The sequence below is a fragment of the Syngnathus leptorhynchus genome, chromosome 6 (assembly GCF_054491065.1).
Source record: "Syngnathus leptorhynchus isolate UIUO chromosome 6, UIUO_Slep, whole genome shotgun sequence".
In the NCBI taxonomy this organism is placed as follows: domain Eukaryota; kingdom Metazoa; phylum Chordata; class Actinopteri; order Syngnathiformes; family Syngnathidae; genus Syngnathus; species Syngnathus leptorhynchus.
This window is the reverse complement of record NC_141200.1, coordinates 1,734,041-1,758,533: the sequence shown is the minus strand read 5'-3', so window position 1 is coordinate 1,758,533 and position 24,493 is coordinate 1,734,041. Positions and strand designations below refer to the sequence as shown.

Below are 24,493 nucleotides of genomic sequence, written 5' to 3'. Positions count from 1 at the left end.
AAGACATGAAAAAAAAAAAAAAAAAAAAAAAAAAAAAAAAAGGACCAAGCCTGGGATTAACCTAAGGAAAAAAAAAACATCTCCTCAAAATTAGAAAATTGCTCTTCGAATGAAGTCGTTGATTAGTAAAAAAAAATATATTTCCAAACTTGTCTTGCCAGGTGATGAATATAAATGCGATTAAAAAAGATCAAATAATCAGCTCACAGTAATGAACCCAATTTGTTCAAACTGCAGTTATAAAAAAAAAAAACCAACAAGAACCCAGGAATTTTTTTGCGTGTGAATATATACTTCTTGAATCAAACCCAACATTTCCCAGACAATGACACATCAGTTGCTCTCAACACTTTCTCCTCATCATTACCGCAAAGACCGCAGCCCCCCCCCCCCCGATTGTTTCAGCTCAAAGGCTTCATGGCCATCCAACTTGTTGTGATCTATTCCCAAATGGGTATCCCCTGTCCCCACCCCCCTCCCCCTTGTGTTTTTGCCACTGTTCCCAGCGCCTCTTTTACCAATGCGAGCATCCTGCCGCTTGTTGTGATGTGTTTTGATATATGCGTGTGTTTGGCCATAGCATGCACAGCGGGGAGCCAGACTAACCAGGCCGCTCTAAACAAAGAGAGGAAACTTGGCAAAGGAAACACACACACACACACGCACACACACTCAAATCCTGGAACAGGGCATCAGTCCTCTCGCTGACCCGCGCCTCAGACAAGCACATACAAGTCCTTCCCGGCATGTCTAGACTTGGCCTTCCAGATCTCCGCAAGGCAACCCACCTTGCACTTCCTCCTGTTTGTCCGGATTTGAAATCCTGCGTCTTCCTGTAGTGTCGTTGTTATTTCCCCCCCCCCCCCCTGCCTTACACAAGTCTGGCAGCGAGCGAGGGAGTCGCCGTTCCTGCTTTCAGGCGGACAACAGAGGTCGTTGTTCGATGGAGCTTTGGCGAGAGCCGACCGCAGTCTTGCATCAAATTTGCAGGCCTCCCAATGGATGTCAGTGTAGTGAGCGTGAAGGTAGTCAAGACAAGGGCAGGCAAATAGTCCTACTTTAAGGCGGGAAATGAAATCTTTATTTTTACTTTAAATTTGACAATCTGTAAGATATAGTTGTATCTTCCGAAGGATTAAAAAAAAGATAGTATTTTTTTTATTGTCTGTCTATATGTGTTGCTCCAGTATTTGTGTTCAAATAACCATAGCCATATATTTATGAGCTCACGTTAGCTAACATCAGCCATGCTAACATCGTAGGCTAAAGCGTAGTTATGTGTTTGTTTTGACCACACGTTGTGTTATTCTCCTTGCTTTGTTTATTTTGACCATAAACTTTAGCTGGGAGTGGCAAAAAAAAATAAAAGAGCTCCAAGCCTCTTTTTGAAGAATTGCTCTCTATCTGCAAAACCGCCGATTGTCGTGACAGAACGAATGAATTAAAGGAGAAGAATGCCAAAGCTTTTTTTTTTTGTTTTTCTACTTACGGCCATTCCCTGATCTATAACATGCCAACCTACTTTTGACACTTCCTAAAACATGTTTGTCTTTTTTGGTGTACACTGGATCAGACTATGTGGAGCAGACCTGGTTTTTGTCATGGAGGGGAAGGGGGGCGGGGGAGGGGGCCACGGCACGCGATGTGAATGGCGCGCCGCCGAGCGTTTGATAGCGTGCAGCCCGGAGCGCGGCCCGGCCGTAAATCACGATACGTCGGGGATGCAGCTCCTGGCAGCTCCCAGACGGCCTTTGGCTCAGGGCTCCCTTCTCTTAGCGCCACTCTCTAATTTCAGAAACGGGCCCTTGCCCACTACTGTGTCTTCACCGCATTCCCACAAGGCCAGAGACGGATAGTCTGCACGTCTGGGCGTTTGCTGCCTCTCCATCTCACATTGTAGCTCCTTTACTGATTTTTTGGCTTTTGTCGCCGACCCCTCGCTCCCTCCGGGCTTTCTTCTTTTTTTTTGGGGGGGGTCTCTTGTTGTGCATTGCCTTCCAGTCTGCAGTCTCCTATCATCTAAATCATGTCGTACACATCCAGGCATCTTGTAGCAGCCACTTAAGGGCTTGCTCCTTGGCTGTAAATAAAAATACATGCTCCGTTTCCTCTGGACGAACCGGATCGGACTTATGTGGCCCAACTTGGGACTTTTTAAAGGACCAACTGTTGTTTGGGCCGTTTTAATAGTGTGACAAAATTAGAACTTTTTTTTGGTTTTGGTTTGACCTTTTCTCCAAATACAGCTAATGTTGCCGGGGCGCACGACTTGTGGCCTACCCTGCTGCGGGCCACCACAAGAGCATCCAGCTCGTGCCATTAGTGAGCAAAGTTATGAATGCAGGCGTTTACGACCCTGTGAAAAGCTGACTGGGCCACTTTGGGCCCAGCACGGAACTCTTAGCTGTGTGTGTGTGTTTGCACTTGACCTAGCCTATTTACTCCACACCACATCTCCTGTCGCCTCCCATTTGCTTCCATGTTCCCATTTCTCATAAACGCTTGTCAGAATGACACAGTATGTTTTTTTTCATTCTTCTTGATAAGTGGCTAATGATTTTTTTTTTTGTACTTGGAGTGCGTTTTATCCAGCCGGGCCTGTGCTTCAACCCCCGTGTAGTGCAATTTAAAGTGACACGCCTTGGCAATTGTGTGTAATTATGCTTGAAGTCTACTCCGAGTGGAGATGTCAGCCAGGCTGGATGGTAGCAATCTGTTGGATGGAGCAAAAGTCAATTGTCAAACTGGTGGATCGGTTCTAGCGTATTCTAGAAATCATACTTGAATATTTTTATTTTAGGCAAAATTTTAGACACCCTCGGCGTACTTGTTTTGAGAGGACGACAGATAAGCCGTGAGACAGCCGGGGTGATCTTGACACGTCCCGTCCATGACTCACCGGCGAGGAAGTGGGAGGCCGACCGTGTCTGCGCTCCAGTCGGCTCGATAAGCCAAACAGATAAACGGTTTAAGCTTCGGACGGGGGGGGGATTGGGGGGCAAAAAGAGACGGAGAAGGACACGCCGACTGTCGAGGCCTATCTCCTGGTTCACACCAGGAGGAGGCCTGTCGAGAAGACCAGAGAGGAGAAACTGGAGTCTGCGCGATAAGGCTCGGAGATAAGATACGCCGCTGTCATTTATCTTCTCACGGACGCTGGAGGTTTTCACCGTAAAGGACAAAGAGCAGCGGCAAGTGAGGGATGAACCCAAAAGGTCACTGTCGGGGGTTTGGAGAGGTCACCCCCACCACTCTGATTGAGGGCTCATCTGTGTGGAGGAGCTCCTCGGCTCGCCTCACTCAGCTCCTTGACATTGGCAGCAAAATCTGCTGCCTCGGCAACTTTGCTACCTCCTCACTCCCACCCTCTCTGATAAAGTTTCAGAAAGGCGGGGGCGTGCTGATTGTTGACTCGAACTACTGTGGGAATGCAGATGCTTTGTGCGTGCGACGGTGACTCCGCCCACCGGGGGGGGGGGGGGGGGGGGCAACCAGCTGGGCCGTCTGACGTCTGTCACACACCGGCCGTTCGTTGGCATGACAACGTGGCAGATGGCAGCCAAAAATTACTTCTTAAGCATCACGCGAGCGTGGCTTTAGCACGGCGTAATTAAATGTCGCGGCGTGTTTTTAGTACACGTGTTAATTCGTTCGGCAATGAACAATGTATTTCCTGCAGTAGAGGGAATAAGCTACGTGCTAATTAGCGTTAGTGCCTGTTGACTTCCTCTCGATGTGTGATTCCTATTTTTTAAAAAGGAATCTCTATTTTTACAATTGCAATAATTCTCCCTATACTTGGTTATTCCTAAACGGTAACATTTTTGCATTGGATATTGTGCAATTACAGGTGTGCCTAATTTTTTGGGTCAGTGACTGAAAACAAATTGTTAGCCGCGCTGTCGTTTTCTTTCCATGGCTCAAAGTAGCTTGCGCTGCGTTTCATGATTTTTCCTTTTGTATTTTAAGCAAAAACAATGTGAGCCTAAAAAAAAAATTCTATGTTTATGGTCCACATTTGGGCATTTTAATAGTGTATATAGTAGAAACTTTAAAAGCATAGTACAATAATGGGTGAATAAAATCCAAGTTGACGTTTATTTCTTTAGCACACTTTAGTGCTGCACAAAATGGATAACACATGCCTAAACGGCAATAAAGCACGCACTGGAATCCAATAAAAACACGACAATAAAAGTACAAGACAATCAGATAGATAATATGCCATGCTGTCTTGACGGACAACGGTGGCGTATGTCGCTATCTCTCGCAAAGCGTCTCGCCGCCGTAAAGACGCCAACCGCATTCCTCGTCCGATTGGGATTGTGACGCACGCCAAGGTGTGGTCGCAGCGCCGCATATTTTTGTTTTGTTTGGGATTCTTTCGAGCGACCCGCATACCTTGCCGTGTTTCTATTTTGGTCCTGTGACTTTGTTTTTAATACACACGAAGGAGGTGAGCCGGTGTAGCCACGAGCACTGTTTCAATGATGTTAAGATTTGCTGGGGGAAAAAAAAATGTCTGTTCAAACTGAAGACAAATGACAAAAAAAACAAAAACGTATTTTTATAGTGGGCCGGATCTGGCCCCGGGGCCTCGAGTTTGACACCTATAATTTAGTGTTTGTTTGTCGCAGTTGGCCATTGAGGCTGATTACACCTCATATCATGAACATTAAAGAGCCACAACCTCACTTGACTTGGCGAGATTTTTTTTTATTTTTGATTTGTTTCACTCTCCCCCTGCAAAAATCACACAACAAGTGAGCCAAAAAGCAGTAAATTAGCCCGAAACCCAATATGGACTCCACCCTGGAGATTACACAGTCCACTCAGCCAGCGTGCACTAGAATAACAACAGCCTGGCGTGCCCTCGCTGTCCCTTGCCCGCACTTTGCGTGTGTGGCTGTGTGATTTGTTGCAGGTCGCACATGCCTGAGCTGCTCCAAATAGTCGACCTGCCCCCTTGTATACATTGTGGCCGACCTCCAGCTAGCTTGCGTGCGTGCGTGCGCGGGGCATTCCCCGTCAGCTGTTGAGCACAAACGTGTTGTCGCACAAAGTGTGTTTGTCTGTTGTCTGACGCGTCGGCACGCACGTCTGTTGTGAGGCACTCAGACATGCAGACCACGTCTATGCTGCCTGTAAGATTGTCTCAAATAAATACACAAATATATATTTAACTTACCCAATATACCAACCAATATATTTCCATTTCAATTCATGTATAGTACAAGATTCATTCATTTATAAAAAATGATTGTAACTATTCTGTTGCAAATATCCATAAATACCTGATCATGTGATGAAGGAAAGGCAGTTTCAGCCAATCCGAGGCCTCGGATAAAGTTGTTTACGGAAAAGGTTTAACCACGACCATATCATAGCTGTAAAAAAAAAAAAAAAATGTTTGGAATATGAAGTAAATAAACCAAGAAAGAAAAATATGGATTTTTGACATTGCTATTTGATTCCGCCATTTGTCATTTAATGTTCACTGTGGCTTGATTGTAACATCTCACGTGCTTGAAGATCACACGCACATCATGAAAAAAAAAATCATGTCGACAGGATATGACAGTCGATATAGTTTACGACAAGCGCGGCGTGTACGGCTTGAAAGGCAGGAAAAGGCCTGTGTTGATTTGGTTTGGGAGATTACACTGGGCCCACTTGAGCAGGCAGGCCGCATTCTGCGGCGAGCGAGGCTGGCCTAATAGCTAGGTCTGGCCAGCCGCTCATTACTTCCAGCCACGTTGGAGGTAATGAAGCTTTGCCGGTTGGCACCATTACTCAAACCATTGACCTAGTATGAGTCAATATTCACACATATTTACTTTGGTGTGAGCATGTTTTTAGCTTGACACGCTTGTTAGCATGTTAGCAGGATTAAGTTGAATGGCGCTCTTGCACTTTAAAATCGTTTCTTTTTTTTTTTTCTTCAAAAATCAATAGTAGGCCTGTGCGCCCTATATATGAATATTTATAATGTGGTGCAAAAATAAAACAACTAATATTTAAAGTTGCAGTACGTAACTTTTTTTTTTTTTTGGGAAATGATGTAGCGGAACTTCCACATTTTCCTAAGCAATGAGAAGAGTGCGGCTTCTCGTCCCCCATTTGTAAAGCTAACCCAAAATTAATTTGCATTCCTTCTTTTTAATCCCCAACGGCTGTCCTTCAAAACACAATTGACACGCCGACTCCTTGTTTCTGAGTTATTATACTTTTGTGTAAACAAAGCCGTGATTGTCGTGGACATAATAATGACAGTATTATTTTCTTAGTGCAGATCTGCTAACTGGAGTCACTAAAGAGGCTGAGTCATCCTTGCGCAGAAGCATGCAGCCACGCTTGTGTGCATGTTGTATCACAAGATGGAGTGTGACAAGCTTGCAAGGGGAAATGCCGACACACACACACACACACACACACACACACATCAAGCCTCTTGCACAATAACAGAGCAGAAGGGGAAGTAAGCTTCTTAGCTACATGCGGACAGAATTAATTCCAGATTATATTTGACACTAATGTGAACATTTAAAGGTCCTAAAAATTGTGCTGTGCTAAAAGAAAAAAAAAAAGTTCCATTTGCATTGGATTGTAAAATTGGTCTGTGATGACAGCGGGCCTGTAGATCGCATTAACCGCACATAAACACATTTCACCATCTTCCCTCGTTGGAATGTATGTAATGTAATATAAGGGTGTAGTCGTGACAAGGCAGGAAATACAACAAAATATTCAAAAGGCATGCTTGGGAAAGCACAGGAATTTCAACGAACCATTTCAGGGCCACGTTGCGCATTTGTAAGACGAACGAGTCCTTGAGATTCTGATGACTCGCCACCGAGTCGGAACCGTGTCGACGAGACAGACGGATGAAAATAGTCCGAATTTTGACCTTACAAAATCTTAAGCAAGCGATGATAGTCAACAAACAGCGAATTAGAAAAGTGAAAGGCTGGATTTTTCGCTTCCTTTCTCTACGAGCGTAATTTCAAGATATGAATCTTGGTCAAAATGTTCTGTCGCTTTTATTTTGCTCAGATAAATGGCACAGATGTGCTGCTAAATGTTGCTAATGCTAATGTTAGCTCGCAGGCTAGCCATTACGTTTTGGTACATTAATCCAGCGAGACATTTTGTACATATTTGTGAAAAAAAACGTCACTTAGTCGGGAGAGGAAATGGCGGAAGCTGCTCAGGTGTCATGCTTCGACAAAATTGATCTGATTGTGTTCAAAAATGGACAACCTGAGGCAGTTTAATCACTGAATGCGAGTGAAGCGTGCCGGCTAATCGCACTTTGTTGTTGAACATCATAAATTCGCTCCAGAAAACTCTTGAAAATGCGATCCTGTGGCTTAGTGGGTTAGGCTAGTGGAAACAAGCTACACATTTGCCGTCAGCCACGCGCAGGACGTTATCTACACCGCTGGCTGCCGAGCTCATAAAACTTTTACACGCCACATAAAATCCTTCAATATGATACGCTAGTGGAGGAAAGATTAAAACCTTTGGTCACATATTAAACAACGCTGGAGGCACTGGAGCTGCTAAGCTTGATCAAATACTCACAACTGCTTTTATTTTATCTTGGCTTTTCTGGATGTACGCGAGAGACATTGTTGCCATAATTCCCTTGAAAACGTAACTTTTCCTAATGAGTTGACTTTGAAAGTAACTCAGTTAACCATCGGTTGATTTGAAAGCTTTCGAAGTCTTCTGTGCTTATCACCGCTGAGACACAATCGGCCATTTTGTTGCGTTTTCAAGATGTGTAACTCATTGACCTCTTCGGCTTTTACTGTACGTGCCCCGATTGCTAAAGAGCCGGAATTACGTCTTGGTACGCATCGGGCCCGATTGTGTCATAATTGCTGTGTGTAACCGGATGATGCAACTCTGAAATACTACCAAAACAGACACAATGGCTGACGCCTCACACCGATGCCGTACTTAGCGCTGTGGGGGGATGGAAATAAACACATCACGGCGGCCGGCGCAGTAAAACCCAATGACGGCATGTCATCTTTACAGCCCCCCAATTAGACATTCCTCTAAATCGCTCAAACCCGTGTCATTACGTATGTGTCACCGCCTCCGTCCTTACACTGTAATCAGCTCGTTAAGGCCTCACGCCATCTGGAATTTTTGTAAATTCGCCATCCACGGCAAACGTTTGAGCGTCTTCGAGTAGGACCCGTTGCGCTTTTGTCCCGCTGGCACGTTTGCATACCGGTGCGTCTCTCCACTTTGCATATCAATAGACGGCAGTTCCTGCAAAATGTGTTCCCATAAGGCAGCGCTAGCTAGCCGCTTCCATTCAAGGCTTTCTAAGGAGCAGAGTGCCGCCCCGGCCCCCCTCCCGAGTTCATGAATGGGCTGTAATTACAGCTTGATGGAAAACACTAATGTGGCTCGTAAAAAAAAAAACAACAACAACAGAAAAAAAAGACGGGACACTTAAGGCTGTTACGATGACTCTTTCCAGGAGACAAAGCCAAGAAAATACAGCCCGCACATGCTTCACTCGCAAGTCAACGAGACTGGCGAGCGACAAACACCAACGCCCTCAATCCCGACTCGTGTTTGTTTTCTTTGCTCCTTAAAAAGCATAAATGCATCCCGCCCACCCTTTGTACTGAAGCTAATTTGAAAAGCCACCATGAAAGACAGCGCTCGCCCGTCATTGCTATAAATCTGTCTCGCGTTAACAGACAGTCAGGGTTTCATTAGCGTGACTCTGTCACGCTCGTGAAAATATCCTCGGCCATTTTGCCTTGAAATGAAAAAATCTGGCAAATTATTTTTGGTGAAAAAAAAAAGATTTTAAAATTATTTACACCAAAAGAACTCACCGATAATTGGACGAGATAAATAAATACATTTAAAAAAATGAAGATTTCATTTGCAGCTCTTGAAAAATCTCCAGCGTCACCGTTGACCTGAATTAGTCACGAGGTGCGCTGGATTTTCGTGACCTTTCGACATCTGTGTTTGCCGAGCGCCAAAAAATCCGGCAATGTCAATAAAAGTTAAGCTAGCTCAAAGATGTCTGGATGAGTAGAGTCAAACTAAAGAGGCTAAACAGAGCAGAACATGGAAAACGCCGCTTATGTGTGTGTGTGCGCGTTGGCGAATGTGTGGTCGGCCGGCCGGCGGTTCCCGTCGGCTTCCACCGCACTCTCGCCGACAGCTCTGCCTGACTCACAGTTCCCATGGAGTCCGCACGACCGACTGGTCTTCCCGCCACCGCTGACCTCGGCCCGCTCTTTTGTTTGCAAAGATGGCCGCATTATTTTTATGCACTCGCACTAAATTATGCCCCGCGCCGAGCGTAATGAGCGTGCCTCGCTCCGAGGGCACGGCCTTGGAGGTCTTCCCGATCCCGCCGGCGCGGCTGAGTCGCCAAAGCAATTTGCTCGGATGCCACAGACAAAGAGGAGCTTGTTCTAACAATCGGCGGACGGCCATTATAATTCTCTTGACTCATTAGGAAAAGAAGACGGTAGCGTGAGAGACGAGCAAGGGGTGTTACAGATCTGCACGAATGGACGGGAAGCTATCGGTGCGTGCAAAATATGGCGCCGAGCGTTTGCCGCATATTTTCTCATGGCCTATGCCGTGCCGCTCTGCTTCTGACTCACCCTCATTATTGTGTTGATGTAACAGTGCTGTGGTGCTGAAGGCAGCTTCCCATGGGATCAATGAGAATAGTTGGGGAATTTTGGAATAGTCGGGAAAGCTTTTTTTGCTAGCTAGCTAGCTAACAATCGCTATATTTATATATCTTGCGATCTAGGTATGGACTGTCTGTCCATCCATCCGTCAGCTATGTTCACACCCACAACGGCGCACATATTTGCTGTTGGTTTTTACCATGCCAAAAATGGCATTCCTCTCAATGCTGTCCATCACTGGCACAAGGCAGAGAAAGTCCTCGGGGTCAACCCGTAATGGGCCGAAATGCAGCTCATTATCCTGATACGCAGGTGGGGGCAGGCTAGAGAGGGTGGGGTGGGGTGGGGGCAGAGGCGGCTCTCGACAGGTACGCCCAGCAAGACGCAGGCCTATCTGATGGACCCGGCTAGTTCTTGGATCCGGTTGCACCGGCCTGCTGGTCCATGCAGCACAAAGGCCGGGAGAGAAAACTGCACAGAGCCAAAATGACGCCATTGAAACATGACGTTGTTGAGACTGGCTGCAGGCGTACGCCCTCTCCAAAATTATAATTGGACAATTAAATGACTATCAATCCAAACGTATGCTTTTAAGTTTCCCTGGTTTATTTTTAGGGTATGGTTGATTTATGTAGTTCAGATTTTTTTTTTATTCTCACCCCCCCTCCGCTTGTCGTTTAGATTTAATGCACCATTGAGATGCAAATTAAAATGACATAAATCGATCAAATAGCGCTGTTTTATTGATTACGCTGCTGATTTATGTACAGGAGTTGCTCTTTGGCCAACGGGGAACAGTTTACATCATTTTAAATTGAACATTGGGGTTTAACAAATTGGCAAAATCATTCAATTAGAATTTTCTTTCACTCACTATTGCAATCAATGTGTTGGAATTCATTTTAGAGGCTTTTTTTTAATTTTTTGCAACTGGACTTGAGCTTGTCCCTTGGGTTGACTTGGAAAGTTGAGTGCATTGCAAAAGCTGTGAAATGCTGAAAACGATCATCCGTCATGTCGTTTTTTGGCACCGTCACCTTATGGAGACGTTCCATTTATTATTCTCATCTTGCTGCTCTGCTTACCTTTTGGCTTTGACGGGCCTATTTTCTTTGTGATGGTGGGAAGGAGGCAGATTGTGGGGAGGGGGCTGTAGGTGGGTGGGGCCACCTCTCAACAGCCTCGGGCCCCCCCCGCCCGTCAACATCGCCAAAGATTCTCTTACCGCCAGATGTCATCCATAAGAGTCACACAAATCAACATTTTGTACTCAGCCATCGCACGCCGTCTGCCCTCAGGTGCGTCACGCCGTTTCGGATTCCTCCGAATGCACGCGCAAGCGCTTACCTTATTAGTCCGAGGTTGACCCGAGTGTGACAGCCGTGGTGTGGAGGGCGCAAATTGGATTCCTTTCTCTTGCCTTTGGCTCAAACTGCTGTCATATGTGATGACAGGGTAAGGGATACGCTTTGGCAAACACGCACGCGCACACCATGCGGGGGGGGGAGAGCGCAAGGATCACGTTAATGGTTTTATCCTTAAAGCAACACTGTGCATTAGTGACTTTGAGCTCTTAATATCAGGTTGCACTAGGTCGGGGTAAGTCGCTGTCATTGCCACAAGAGCCCTAATTACCTGCAATACAGTTTTTTTTTTCCCCCCTCATAATTTAAGTCATCTTAAGTTGGGTACTGCGATGCTCAGCAGTTATTAGAGTTTCCAAAAAAGAAAAATTACTATCGCTGAAATGGATGAGAAAAAAAAACAAGTTCTTTTACGAAATGAAATATAAAGGTTATAAGCTTAAAGTGGTGCCGCAACATTTTTTCTTTTTAAAAAATTGCTTTTTGAACACAAAGTGTGCAGCAGCACGTGTTGACAGACAATACAGCAAAACTCACAAGCGTATATTGTTTCTAAAATTAAAAATTACTTCAGCTGACTAGTCGACTACATTTGTCTCTGTGTATCAAATCCTCATCGTAGTCTGTCCCGTTTGAACGCAAATAACAACTGCAGGGGGAGCCCTCGAGCAAAAGAAGCCCGGTGCGTTCCTCGATGTTGCTATAAATAGTCAGCAAAAAACGACGTGACGCTTGATTAAGCATAATTGTTTTTCCTTCTTCAGTTTTTTGATTATCAGCTGCAGACTCGCTCGCTCGCTGCCAGCGCCAAAGCACTTAATTACGGCTTTCCTTCAGACGTGCAATTACAGCTGTACTCGTCTGCCTTTGCTTTACCAACACTTTTCAAAGTGCTCATCTGTTATTTACATTTGAATCCCGGCCAAGGCACACGTTCAAAAATATGAGTGGCAAATTTGATGTGGATGATGCCGCGGAAAATATGCACGTAGATAAATCCTTCATCAATCAGGCTTTTTTTTTTTCTACCCAAAGTAAAGTATGATTAAATGTATTCAGTAAAATATGAATTAATGTATGAATCGAATTGTGAAATATGGTACTGGTCAAAAGTTTAGAAACACCCTTCTGATTTATGATTTCGAAATTCACTGAATTGGAGATTAATGTTAAAGTGAACGACAAATATTGATCAAAGTCTTTTTACAAATATTTATATATCTATCAATCAAAGTTGATTGTTATATTTTCAATTCTTCAAAGTTATCACCTTTTGCTTTTGCACATGTTTCTCAGTCAACCTTGTATTGTGCCCAGGGGCGGAGCTACAGGGTGGCCGCCATGGGCAATTTTTATTTCATCTGTGTTCCCCATCTCTTCCTGCCAACATGGGCACTCTTTCAAAGCTTCCTCGTGCGCTCTTCGCTTCCCACGAGGGAAGGCGGGGCGTGTAAGAAGGGCACGAGAAATACGGGAAAGGGTGAGAGTTGACCTTGGGCTCTTGTTGAGGCAAGCTCTGTAAGTGAGGGGGTGGGTGGCTGAACTAAGTGGCTGATTCATTCCCCCCAGAGCCCCCCCCCTCAAAAACATACACATGCAAGTTGTAAGTCCAGTGATCCAGGTGCTGGCCTCGACACAACACGGCCTCCCGTGACCCTTTATAGGGAGCCCCCGTCGGGGTGAAAGGTCACGGCAGGATCCACCCACTATCTGTCCGTGTATGTTTTTGGGACTGAGAGGACCACAGGCGGAGGCTCAGGAAATATGGCCGCCACCAGGCCCCGCCTGACCCCAGCGCCATTTATTCACCTCGTCACTAGGAGAGAAGATTTAGGGAAGCCATCGGGCTTCATTTGACGCTGTGCACGCTGGGCCTGAATAGTTTCAAGGAGATATATTGGGCATTTTCACACACTTTAAAACAGTTTCATGATGCTGCTTGTTACTTCTAGGCAGTGCCGAAGATGGCAACTAACAAAGGAACAGTCCCACTCGTCTTGGTCTACAGCCGGGGGTGTCAAACTTTTTTTTTTTTTTTTTGGCGGGCCGCATTGTAGTCATAGCTTCTTTCGGAGGGCCATTATGACTGTCAACATAAATAAATGTATGAGCACCTCATAATATATACAGTAAAAATATAAAATATATATAATATGTAATAATATGTTATTTATATATATATAAAAAGTAAAAACAAAACAAACTGACAAATAACTCGTTTTCAAATCAGACGAGTAAAAACTGGTCAAATGTTTAAAAAAAAAAAAAGAAAGATATTATTAAAAGTGAAGACAATTTGCAATTCTAGTAATGACACATTAATTTGATGCACGTTTGTCTTTGCGGGCCACATAAAATGATGTGGCGGGCCTTATCTGGCCCCCGGGCCTTGAGTTTGGCACCTGTGGTCTTGGTCTAATCTTGAAACTTGGGAACAAATGGCCTTCTGGCTTTGACATAAACACATTTTATGTATTTATTTCATTTATATATATTGTATTTTAGTTTGTGTGTGTTTATATATATTATTTTTTATTTTATTTGTGTGTGTGTGTTTGTGTGTTTTTGCCTGCACAAACACACTTTGTGCACTAGCAGGGAGGTATTATAATAAGGATAAAGAGGAATAGACGTGATATACTCAAGCGCCCCTTCCTTGGCCCAAAGACACTGAGTGACAGGAAAAAAAGGGAGCTCAAAGGAAAAAAACCCGAGCGGCACCTCGTAAATGAAGAGACAGCACGCTCTTTTACTACTTCCTGCCGCCTGGCAGCCCCAGCCCAGAGGAAGATCCCCGTCGCCTCCTTTTAAGGAGGGCCAATTACACGGCCGGCCCGCCAGGACTTGTTACACGGCGGCGTTAGAGAGCGTTTTTTTTGGAAGCGCATATTATAGCGCCCGGGCGTAGCCAAATCTCCCATGCCCGAGCTGCGAGGGGCCTCTCCCGTTTCCTTTTTGTGTTTTTTAATGAGAACTGAAAGCATGAAGACGCAGCCGCGAGAAAAGGCCCCCCACGGTAAACGAGCGGCCCGCTTCCCAAGTCCAGCGACCAGCTAGCTCGGGAGCTATCAGGGGGACAATACGCCATTCATGCCACTGTGGTATGCTAGCTGCTAATGTCTTTATCATAACCGCTGCGTGATGGAGAAAGGCCAAAGGCCAACGGGGACAAAACAAAAAATGTCGCAAAACGTTTTCTGGCTTGTTTCACCAATGACACCAATTGGAACACTTTCCACCAGCTTTGCTGTCGAGGAAACTTTTCTTCCAGAGTTTCGCTGAAGTGAAAGAAAGAGCCGCAGACAAAAGTGAGAAAATGGAAAAAAAAAAAAAAAAGAGCCGCAAGCGAATTATAGCTCTAAAAGACAGCGTGAGGGTCTGCTGGTATAAAAACGAAGAAGAACCAGATGTGGCTGCCTTGCCAGCCGGCGAATGGCAGCGAGGCGTGTCCCGGCCGACAAAACGTTCCCCAGATTGAAATCTGGTTAAGAAGGGGGAAAAAAAAAAAAAAAAAGCCACAGGAAATTTCCACTTCTTCTTAATGTGTCAGGAACTAATTACAGAACCAAAGTGATACTTGACATCAGCGCCTGCCCGAGGGGAGGGGGGGAGGGAGGTGAGAGCATTAGTAGCCCTTTAGGATTGACCCGAGAAAGCCGGCGTTCCCGAGCTGCCAGACGTCGGCGTAATTGAAAAAGTCTACACACCCCTGTGCCAAAAAAAAAATGGAGACAAATCGTTTCCATTAGTTTTGTGTTTTTTTACAAGCTGTACGACACAAAAATCTTTTCAAGAGGGCAAGTAAAACCAAACCACTGAAATAATGTGTTTGCACAAGTGTGCACACCCCATCCTAGCTGTGTTGACGTTTCGATTCATTTTGAATAGGAGTCGGCACTCGGCGCACACCTGCCACCATTTTAAGTCCCTCTGAATAACCCCCAAATGATTTTCACATGTTCTACTTGACATATTGTGCCAATTTTTGCATTTGAGCTGAAGTCCGTAAACGTCATTTGAAGTGAATCCAAAACTCAAGTCAAGTAGCGAATGTGGGTGTACCTAATGAAGCGTCTGCAGACGGCCAGAACCACACTGACGGCATATAGTAGAGCGACGTTGGAATTTGGATGGAACGTCCGAATGAGCGGTCAGCGATCGGGAATGTTCTATTTCGACGACGTCCCTATTCTGGGAATCCAAACAACTCACGAGTCAAAACACCGACACACTCGCGAGATGGCCGATAAGATGCCGCTCCGATGAGCTCACTCCAGGGGAATGCGTGTGCGTGCGTGCGTATGTGTGTTTGGACGAGGGAGGGACGCACGTGCAGGTGGCCAAGAATTTGACCAAACAAAAAACAACAATAGAATGCGATAAGAGCCACCATGAAAAGCGGGCAGGAGGGGGGGAAGAAGAAAAAAAAAAACGTGTGACGGTCATGAGAAAGTGACGTCAGGGCCACTTTGATGTCTGATGTGAGCTTCCTGTTTCACTGCTTTCCACACGGCATGAGAGGAAGGGGGCCGGGGGGCCGGGGGGGCCTGCACGCACCAAAACATCACAAACGGTGCACTGTTTAATACCAAGAGTTGTTTCGAGAAAGTTTGCGCTTGCCTTTTCGCTTTGCCACTCGTGTGCTTGAAAATAGTCCGTACACGTTTGGTTGCCCTATGGAATTATCATGAGGTCATGTTGTGGTTTTCAAGGCGGGCTGGACTACATAAATACGCCTAAATCCCTCCAAGAGTGTAAAAGGCGTTGGCCTTAGTCACCTCCGCATTGTGTCAACAATTGTGTCATCAGCCTGTCCTCAGCTCCCTCTTCTTCTCAATTTGTCAAAATCAACACGCGACTATAGCATTTTTTTTCTTGGGGAACAAAAAAAAATATATATATATATATATTTATATTTTGTAAAATATATATAATAGAATATAAAATATTATTTATATATATTTAAAATAAAATAAAGAATAAAATTCGACTTACATTTCCCATATCGTCCAGTTTAGGCAGATTTATTTATTTTTTTCTCTCCATAGTTTCCACCTTTGCCACTTCTATGTTCCACTAGTTTTCCTTTTTGGGCCTTGAATTGCCTCTCGCAAAGGTGAAGCAAAGCAATCCGGCTTGTTTATTCAGGGTGAAGTCACGCCACCACCATCAGCATCATCCGCTGTCAACCTCCGTCGGGAAAGGATGCGGTGGCGTGACCGACCCGCCCATCTGACATCACCCAAAAGGCTTAGCACGCTGCCAAGGAGGTGTCCCGGCATTCAAACGCCACAAAAGAGGCTTTAATGAGCTGTGCGTGCTAACGGCTGCCAACGGGAGGAGATGCTGAAATGCCAATTGTGCGCTTTCATAGCCATGATACACTGGCCACTGGACGCCCCATCCCATGCCATCCCGTGCCATGCCTTTGCTTTCACCCCAAAATGCTCAATTGGCATGAAGACGAACTTCCTGGCTCGCCACGTTTCGCTTTGCCAAGCAGGTGACGCTTTGTTGTTTGTTTGCGGGATTATGCAAAAACTTTTCAGATGGGGCTGTTTTTGTTTCATCTTCAGGGAAAACTCCAAATCCAATTCGAGGTGGGGGGGGGGGGGGATTTGATTGGCTGGCATGATGCGTGACTGTTCCCGCGCCCTCCCTTCTCATCGCGTGCACATTGCACACCAAATGACCCCCCCCCCCATCCTAAACACGGATGACTCAGCCGTGTATATAAACACGAACGAATCGAGTCGCACCCTCCCCCCAAAGCTGTTTTCTTTATTTTTGACATATTTACCGAACCCGAAATAGAATTTATGTTTATGTTGGTGTACTGAGGCGGCGGTGGCGTGCGTCTGGCGCCGCGTGCCAACACGGCGTGCTTGCGGCTTTAGCTACCTGCGGATATTCCCCCCCCCCCGCCCCAGTCGAATTTCCTCTCGCCTACTGCATCAACATTCATCTAAATATGGACTGTCCCGTCTGTTTGCTTTGAGGGGAGGGGCATGGAAAGCGGGGCGGGGGCAAAAAAATAAATAAAAAAATGACCAGAGTAATGTTTAGCTCTTTGTTTACTACATTGCTAAAAATACGACGTGGCCTTTTTTGCAGCGGGCGTGAGGATAAGGAGGGTGTGTGTGTGTGTGTGTGTGTGTGTGTGTGTGTGTGTGTGTGTGTGTGTGTGTGTGTGTGTGTGTGTGTGTGTGTGTGTGTGTGTGTGTGTCAACAGCTGGTGCGTCATGTGATTTTGAGGGGTGGGGGGGGGCAACAGGTGGACACATGTTTCTGGCTGTTGAGTAGTGTCCAAAAACCAGAGGCCAAACTGTTCCGTGTATGCTTGTTCTAAAAATAGCACACCCAGTCATGTTCGTTTTTTCGTCTTTTGTTCAGGCCGAGGTGATATTTCGAACGATGAAATGCATTTCGGTCAGATACGGAGGGAGGCACTTTTGTTTGTTGACATACCTGGAGCACTTGGCGGGAGCCGGATGATCGCGCCCACGCTGGAAAAAGTGTTGGGCAACCAGGCCGAGCGAGATTAGCAAATGTTTGCGCAGCGAATGCAACATCATAAAAACAAGAATGTTCAAGTATTCATTTACCACAATTTGACCTTGGGAGTGAGAAAATGGAAAGCGGACCACGGCGGAGCCAGCGTTTTTGACCGCCGAGTGGACGGACGAGATGAGTGGAATAGTTTCATCTGGCCTTATCAGTTTCATGTCTGGTTTTGTCTGGCGGACAGAGCAGAGCAGAGCAGAGCAGAGCGTTGGTCTTGACGAAGGAATGTAGAGAGGGGTCACGGTGCCAAACTGGAAGGAGTTGTTTTTCAGGCTGTCTCCCGGACGCCAGACGCCAGGGGAAATAGCCGTCTGTCCACATCTCCTTCCAGCCGCATTCTCCGCATGTACACAAGCCCTCGCTCGCCTTCCTTCATTCACATTTCCTCAGCGCAGGCGGACCTCCACCGAGCCTTATTTGCTTGGCTAGCGGCAATGACTCGCTCACGCGAGGGAGGCCCAGCTGTGCTCCGCCGCCGCGCCTCTTTGTCTGGAAGCTAATGGCGCTAATGCTTCTTAAAAGGAGCTTCTTGAAAATGCTGTGCCGCCGCGCCCACGGATGACTTGGCACGGTGTCGGGGGCCTCCGTGGCACCAGGCGCTAGCCCGCTGTCTCGGGCGGGACGGACAGCTGGCGAGAGGCGGGCCTCGCAAACACACAAATCATCGTCATCATCTTTAATCCCGTGACAGCGCTTGTTTACGTCCCTTGTGCCGTGCCCAACTTGAATTTTTTTTTTTTTTGCCACATGACTGCTTCTTAGGCCATTGCGTGCATTTTGGACCAGTTTTGTGGTGTCCTTATAATAGTTTGGGATTTTTATTTTTTTCTATTGTCATCCTAGGGGCCAAAGTGAGTGAACAACGCCAACCATAGTAATAATCCAATTTCTAGTCTTCTCCAATGATCCCTTCCACAACATTTCCCTAGGAAATCCCAATGTCCCTTTCCTGTTAATTGATTAAAAGGATCACTGACTGCACGTAAACACAGTCAATGAATTACTTTTGATGACTCCCTCTTAGTGTCTTCTGGAATTTCTGCCACATCTCAATACTTTGGCCCAGGCTGACACGTTTGGTACGAGACCCCCCCCCAGGCTCCGCCCCAACATTTCTAATATCAAACTGACTGGCCTATTGACGGCGCCAACAAAGCCGCAGTGTCGAGCGGCTGCCATGGTGATGTGGCACCTCCCCCCCGGCGACGGACCGTGTGCCACACCGGCTGCCACCACAGCCTGGCGAGGAAGGAGGAGGGGGATTGCGCCAGTGCGTTGTGGTTATCACTCCTGGGGGGGGGGGGGTATCGAGTGCACGTTCGTGGCAGCTGGTGGAGGAGGAGGGGAGTCATTTTTAACAAGTCGCCTGTTTGAGGGCCCGGAACATAGTCGCCAACGATCCGTGACGTTGACCTTGAGTCCGTCATTGCTCTCGGAAAGACTATAAGTGAATTTCCTCAGCCTACTTTTTTTTTGCAGTGTAGCGTGTCAATGGACGCTGTCAATTTAAAGACTCCAATTTGTTTTTTGTTCTGACTGTGTCATCAAAAGCCTTCTTCTGCTTGTTGACCTTCGCACGCCGCTCGAGCACGCTGTCACATTGCCAAGCTCCTAATGAGCCCGAAGGAGACGCGGCGTCCTTCACGATGAGACGGCTCTTCATCCAAAGGAATATTATCACGCGTCTGTCTCGTCGAGAAGACGGCACAAAGGAGTCCTCCCTGTTTGTGTACCTAAGTGACTCCGACTCAATGGAAAAAAAACATTTGCTAATGACAGTGTTGAAGCGCCCCACTCGGGGGAGCCATTAGGAGCAAATCACGTTCAGCTGTCCTTGAGGACAAATGCTCTCCTCCCTCGCCCATGGTGTTTACAATCTATTAAAACGTCGGCTTTTGAAGTTTGAAATTGGGTAATCCAGACGTTCTGGCAAATTCCCGCTGGGCCGGACTGCTACTCCAGCCCGCCCGTCAGCCCACGGATCCGTTTTGAAAACAAGAAATATTCAGCGTTGGCGATCCGACGTAGTTTTCCGACGAGTGCGGCTAAATTGCGCAACGCGGGGTGTTGTTTTTATCCGACTACTTGTACGACAACTATTTCACGACCGCTTCCTTTTCATGCAAATGCTTCTGGTTTGTTTTTTTGCATACAAGTGGTATATTTCCACAGCGGCCCGATCGGTATACTCCTCTGACAGCCGCTTCATCTTTTGGCAGCCGCAATTTTCTTCCTTGGCAGAACTCCACGGGGTCTTTTACACAAGATAAGCAGACGAATCTATCTGATTGGCAAGAGCTGTTTCAAAGATTGGAAAGCCCCTGCTAGGCCTGTCGCCAGTCATTTAATAAAGACAAGAATGTATTTGTAAGCGGTAAATATTTAGCCCCCTCCCCACCCCCTGTTCGCTCACTCTGGTAAAACTCTGAAAGCGATTTGTAACATATTAACCAGAATAGTTTTTATAGACTTTTGATAAGGCCTTTGTTAACTAAATAAAGTCTGTGCACCAGGTTTTACCACGCCAATGTGATTGGTAGTAGCCTCAAAGATTTTGGAAAGCCTAATGTATATATATATATTTATATAAACTATTTATTTCGGGGTTTTTTAGGTCGCATGGACACGTCAGCCATTTTTACACATTGGCTACATTAGCTGGTGGTTTTCAGCTGCTCCTCTCCATCGGTATGGAAACCAGAGAGGAAGAGCATATTGAGCTCACGGAAGCGCTCCAATTTAATTGTGGAAAAGTCCTGGAAAATAGCACTGAACTTTGTGGGGACCCTTAAACTTAAACACACAAGGGGATAACATTTGGTTTTCTATCCAAATGATCATGGAATTAAGAAACTTTTACACTATTTTACTTTTTTAATATATTTTTTTTTTATCATCTTGTGTTGCATGATAAAATATATGTTTGTTTTTTTTAATTTATAAATAGAGATTATTTCTGCATTCTACAAGCATTCTTTGTTGAGAGAGAGAAGGTAGCCCCATCTCACATGTCAGCAATTGCACAATGTTGGATCATATGGAGTCTTGTGACGTAGGTCAGGAAAGAAGAAGTCTCTCAAAGTTCCTCTTTAAATACAATCAAGTCACACTGTCAGATGCTCTCCAAAAAAAATCCAATCATCAATCTTCACTGAAAGACCGATTCAATAGGTTCAAGTGAAGCCATCTTGGAAAATGTACCAGATTGTATCTACTCTTGTTTTCCATGACGGGTTAACCTCAAGTATGGTTTAGTGCTAAAGAAAAGTAACCCCCCCTAACCCTAACACCCTTCACCCAAGGGGGGGGGGGAAGGGGGTCCAAATGACTAATGACTCACGAAGCGCTGCCCTGTTACTAAGTCGTCTGCCATCACTCAGCATGTTGGGTGCTGAAAACACGTAATGGTTTCAGCATGTCAGCGAGCCTTGTTTTATATTTTTACCCCCCCCTTTTCTTCCACTTCCTCCCTTTTCTCCATTCAGCGGTGGTGTGTGAAGAGGGCTGGCTGGCAGTGGGGGTCTGTGCATGGGCACATTCACCTGAAGTGACCCTGTGCTACTGCCACAGTTACATAAAATGGAATTGATTACGTAACTACATAAATATTCATTATGTTCCCATAGGGGAATGGGTGAAAATGTTGAAAATGAAAAAAGGACATAACCCAAATTATTTTGGTCCAAGCATATTTCGGGGGGGGGGGGGGGGGGCGTCTAGCTCCGGCAGTGAGACTTCATATATTTATCCTTAAACACACTTAAACATTTGATTCTAATATTCTTTAGTGGCTGTTCTCATTCTTTCGCTCGCACGGCTTTCCGACCACAAGGCAATGAATGAGTGCTTCGAAAATAGAATCAAACAACAAAAATGTTCAGACAAACCGTTTGATTTTGTCCAACGAACGTGTGTTAGCTCAATGCTAGCAAAAGGCCATTGACATGCGACAACGCCACATTCCTCCCCAACAGATGGCGCTATGACTGGTCGTCGTTTGATTTTTGCCGTCCAGATGGCGTCTTTGGAAAGTTGACTGCGAATGGAAAGCGTAACATTCATAACACACCGCATGTGTCATGACGGCGCCCGCTGCGTCTCCAGCAGGGCTTTTAAAAGCAGCTCGTGTCAAACGTGGAGAGGATGTCATAATCTATAGCTGACGCTCCACTGCTTTTGTTTTCAAAGTTGCCTTCAGGGACCATCATGTCAATGATTTCTGTCTCCTTCCATTAGCAGACCTCATCAATCCAATTTTTGAATCCTAATGGAAGGACGTCAGAAAAGCCGGGAGTGTACTTTTTGGCAAATTTTAACTCTGGCTTTGAGCAAAGCGGCGCGTCCATTTTTCCCAACCATTTTATCCTCAACCGATCTGAATTAAATCGATATGATCAATTCAAGATGGATGGTGAACTGTCATTGAAAATGTAAAGCAGAGGTGTCAAAGTCATTTTTGTCACGGGCCGCATCATAGTCATAGTTTCCCTCAAAGGGCCATTAGGAATAACTCATTTGGAAAAATAGTAAAAAAAATAAAAATAAAATTCAAATATTTTAAAAAGGCGAATGCTAATAAAAATTGCTCGCAATGTCTCTATTTTATTTATTTTTTTAAAGTGAAGACAATTAGTAATTTTAGTAATGACACAAAGTCGATGGAAAATTTGTTTTCACGGGCCACATAAAATGATGTGGCGGGCCGTATCTGGCCCCCGGGCCTTGAGTTTGAAACTTATGATGTCTAATCAAAAATGTTCCCTCAAACGCAACGGGAGTCCGGAAGGAACCGCTCCACTCAAGTGGTCCTTCTGGAACCGCCGTTCCGATGCCACCAAAAGTCACAAATAAGCGACTCGCAGAAACAAAACAAAATAGCAGCAGGTGCGCTGGGCTAATTAGCCACAAATGCTTGGCCTTTGTTTTCTGGAGGACACTTCAAATATGCCGCAATTTAAGAAGGAATGTTTGGCTTTTAAAAATCGCCACCTTCTCAAGCTAACGGCTAATGTGGTTTTTTTTTTTTCTTTTCTTCTCAGAAAACATGAAAAACCAAACCAACTATGAATATTAGATTTATTAATACTTTCATTCCAGAGATGGAATTGACGACAGCGCAAAGTCGTTCCTTTGGTTCCGTGCGACTCGTATTTCATATTTTATGCGTCCTACCATAGCCGTCGTATTTCAAGCAAACGACTCGCTTCTAAACGTCCCGCTGGGCCGTAAAAACGTCCGGCCCGTCAGACGCACGCGCTTAATAGACGGAAAAGAGAGGGAAGGCATCCAGGCTGGAGCCAACCTAAAAGTGGCGTTGACGAGCGGCGGGCATCGGCTCGTCGTCACGTGTCTTCCGTCTGTACTCAAAACAGGCTTTTGTCTTTCCAGGTCTACCGGATGGACCAGAAAATGGACTCGGTTCTACGGATGCTCACGGAGCAGTTCCTGCCCAAGCCGGAGATCATTTCCAGGCCCTCCATCCGTCGGGTGACCATCCAAAAACGCATGGGGGTCAGCATCGACGAAGGCCTCTAAAGGCTCCGCCCCCCCACCCTCTTCATTCTGAATTTTAGAGCAGGAATCACAATGGTCCAGCCCCTTTTTGGGGTCTTATCTTCCCGTTACATTCCCTGGCATCTTCCAAACCCGTGACTCCCTTTGCCATTTATTTTCCTAAAGGGAATTTATGTGTGCCCGCTCCTCTCTTCCTAATATTATTCCTACGCTAGCTAGCGAGCGAGCAATCAAAGCACTGACATTCCCCAAATGTGGAGTCCACGCTGCGACGCAGGCATTCCACAAATCATTCCATTTATCTTGGCATCGTCCAAACACACACACACACACACACACGGCCATCTAGATTTAGACTTTGTTTGTTAGAGGCGATCGAATAACACGAGCAAGGGAGGACTTCATTCAGCCCGGCGCTATCGTGTCCTGTTTGGAAATACGACTTGCGCTAAAGCTAATAAAACAAAAAATGGCTGCAGCAGGGAAGGACGGAGCTCTCTTGGCAGAGTTGTGTTTACGCTGGAATTGTCCAAATGTCCATCAATCATCTTTAAGCAGCACCGGCGGGAATCTTCTTTATATCCTCCCAGGATCTACTTTAAGGGGCTTTTTGAAGTTTCAAATAACTCCGGTCCAAAAAATGAGCCAAGAATTCGGTACGAAACCAGAAACGGGCGGGGGGGAGACTGCTCGTCGTTTGTCCTTTCACGTCATGAATGTTATTCATGATAACCCAGCGAAATAGAAAATAAACAAGGGCTGGAAATAATCGAGGCAACCAGCAGGGGGCAGAAGAGGAACCGATCTCAGTTTTTGTTTTCTTAGGCATTTTGTTTGTGTATTAAGCAAAAGTACTCATACAAAGGAAGCTTCACAACTTTGTTTTATTTGCTTTACTATTCACAACTGTGGTAGAACTTCAATTTCATGCTGCTAGTAAATTCATTACCTGTACAGTATTTCAAAAGTTTGTGAGTCCTGCTGTTTTCAAAAAAAATGTGTATTCATGAGATAACCCACCTCGCTTATCTTCTCTTCTGTACAGTTTTGTAAGCGATGTAAATAAAGATGTTGCCTTATTGCACTGATCCCGTGAATGATTGTAAATGATACGCACCCCTCTGCGCCATAGCTTTGTTGTCAATCATTAAAAAAAGAGGTGAAACATGTTGTGCCAATCAAGAACAGCAACTTGGAATATTCCAGACAGCCGTTTTCATTTTGGCCTTTCATATGCCAAAAGATGACTGAGGATGTCCCAAGATCAGCAAAGGGGGAAGGAGGGCGGGGGGGGGGGTCATCCCGGGGGATAGGCGAGGAAGGGGCAAGGCGGGAGCAAGAAAGGATAAGCGCCAAGCCACT

The 24,493-nt window shown here is 45.7% G+C and overlaps 1 protein-coding gene and 1 long non-coding RNA gene across 5 annotated transcripts in view; one reads left to right on the top strand and one right to left on the bottom strand.

The window, feature by feature from the left end:
* Window positions 1-24,202, top strand: part of kcnq1.2 (potassium voltage-gated channel, KQT-like subfamily, member 1.2) — a 70,040-nt gene extending 45,838 nt beyond the window's left edge. For all 4 annotated transcript variants that reach the window (XM_085913895.1, XM_085913893.1, XM_085913894.1 and 1 more), the window contains one exon: window positions 23,006-24,202. In XM_085913895.1, coding sequence (XP_085770021.1) covers window positions 23,006-23,152 — 147 coding nt within the window. In that variant the 3' untranslated portion in view covers window positions 23,153-24,202. The remainder of the gene's footprint in view (window positions 1-23,005) is intronic.
* LOC147055152 (uncharacterized) lies at window positions 4,709-11,109 on the bottom strand. The gene is made up of 3 exons (XR_015066528.1): window positions 10,775-11,109; window positions 5,295-5,387; window positions 4,709-5,142 (listed from the first exon to the last, which is right to left on the bottom strand). It is a non-coding gene; the product is annotated as an uncharacterized LOC147055152 (long non-coding RNA).
* Window positions 24,203-24,493: the final 291 nt, after the last annotated feature.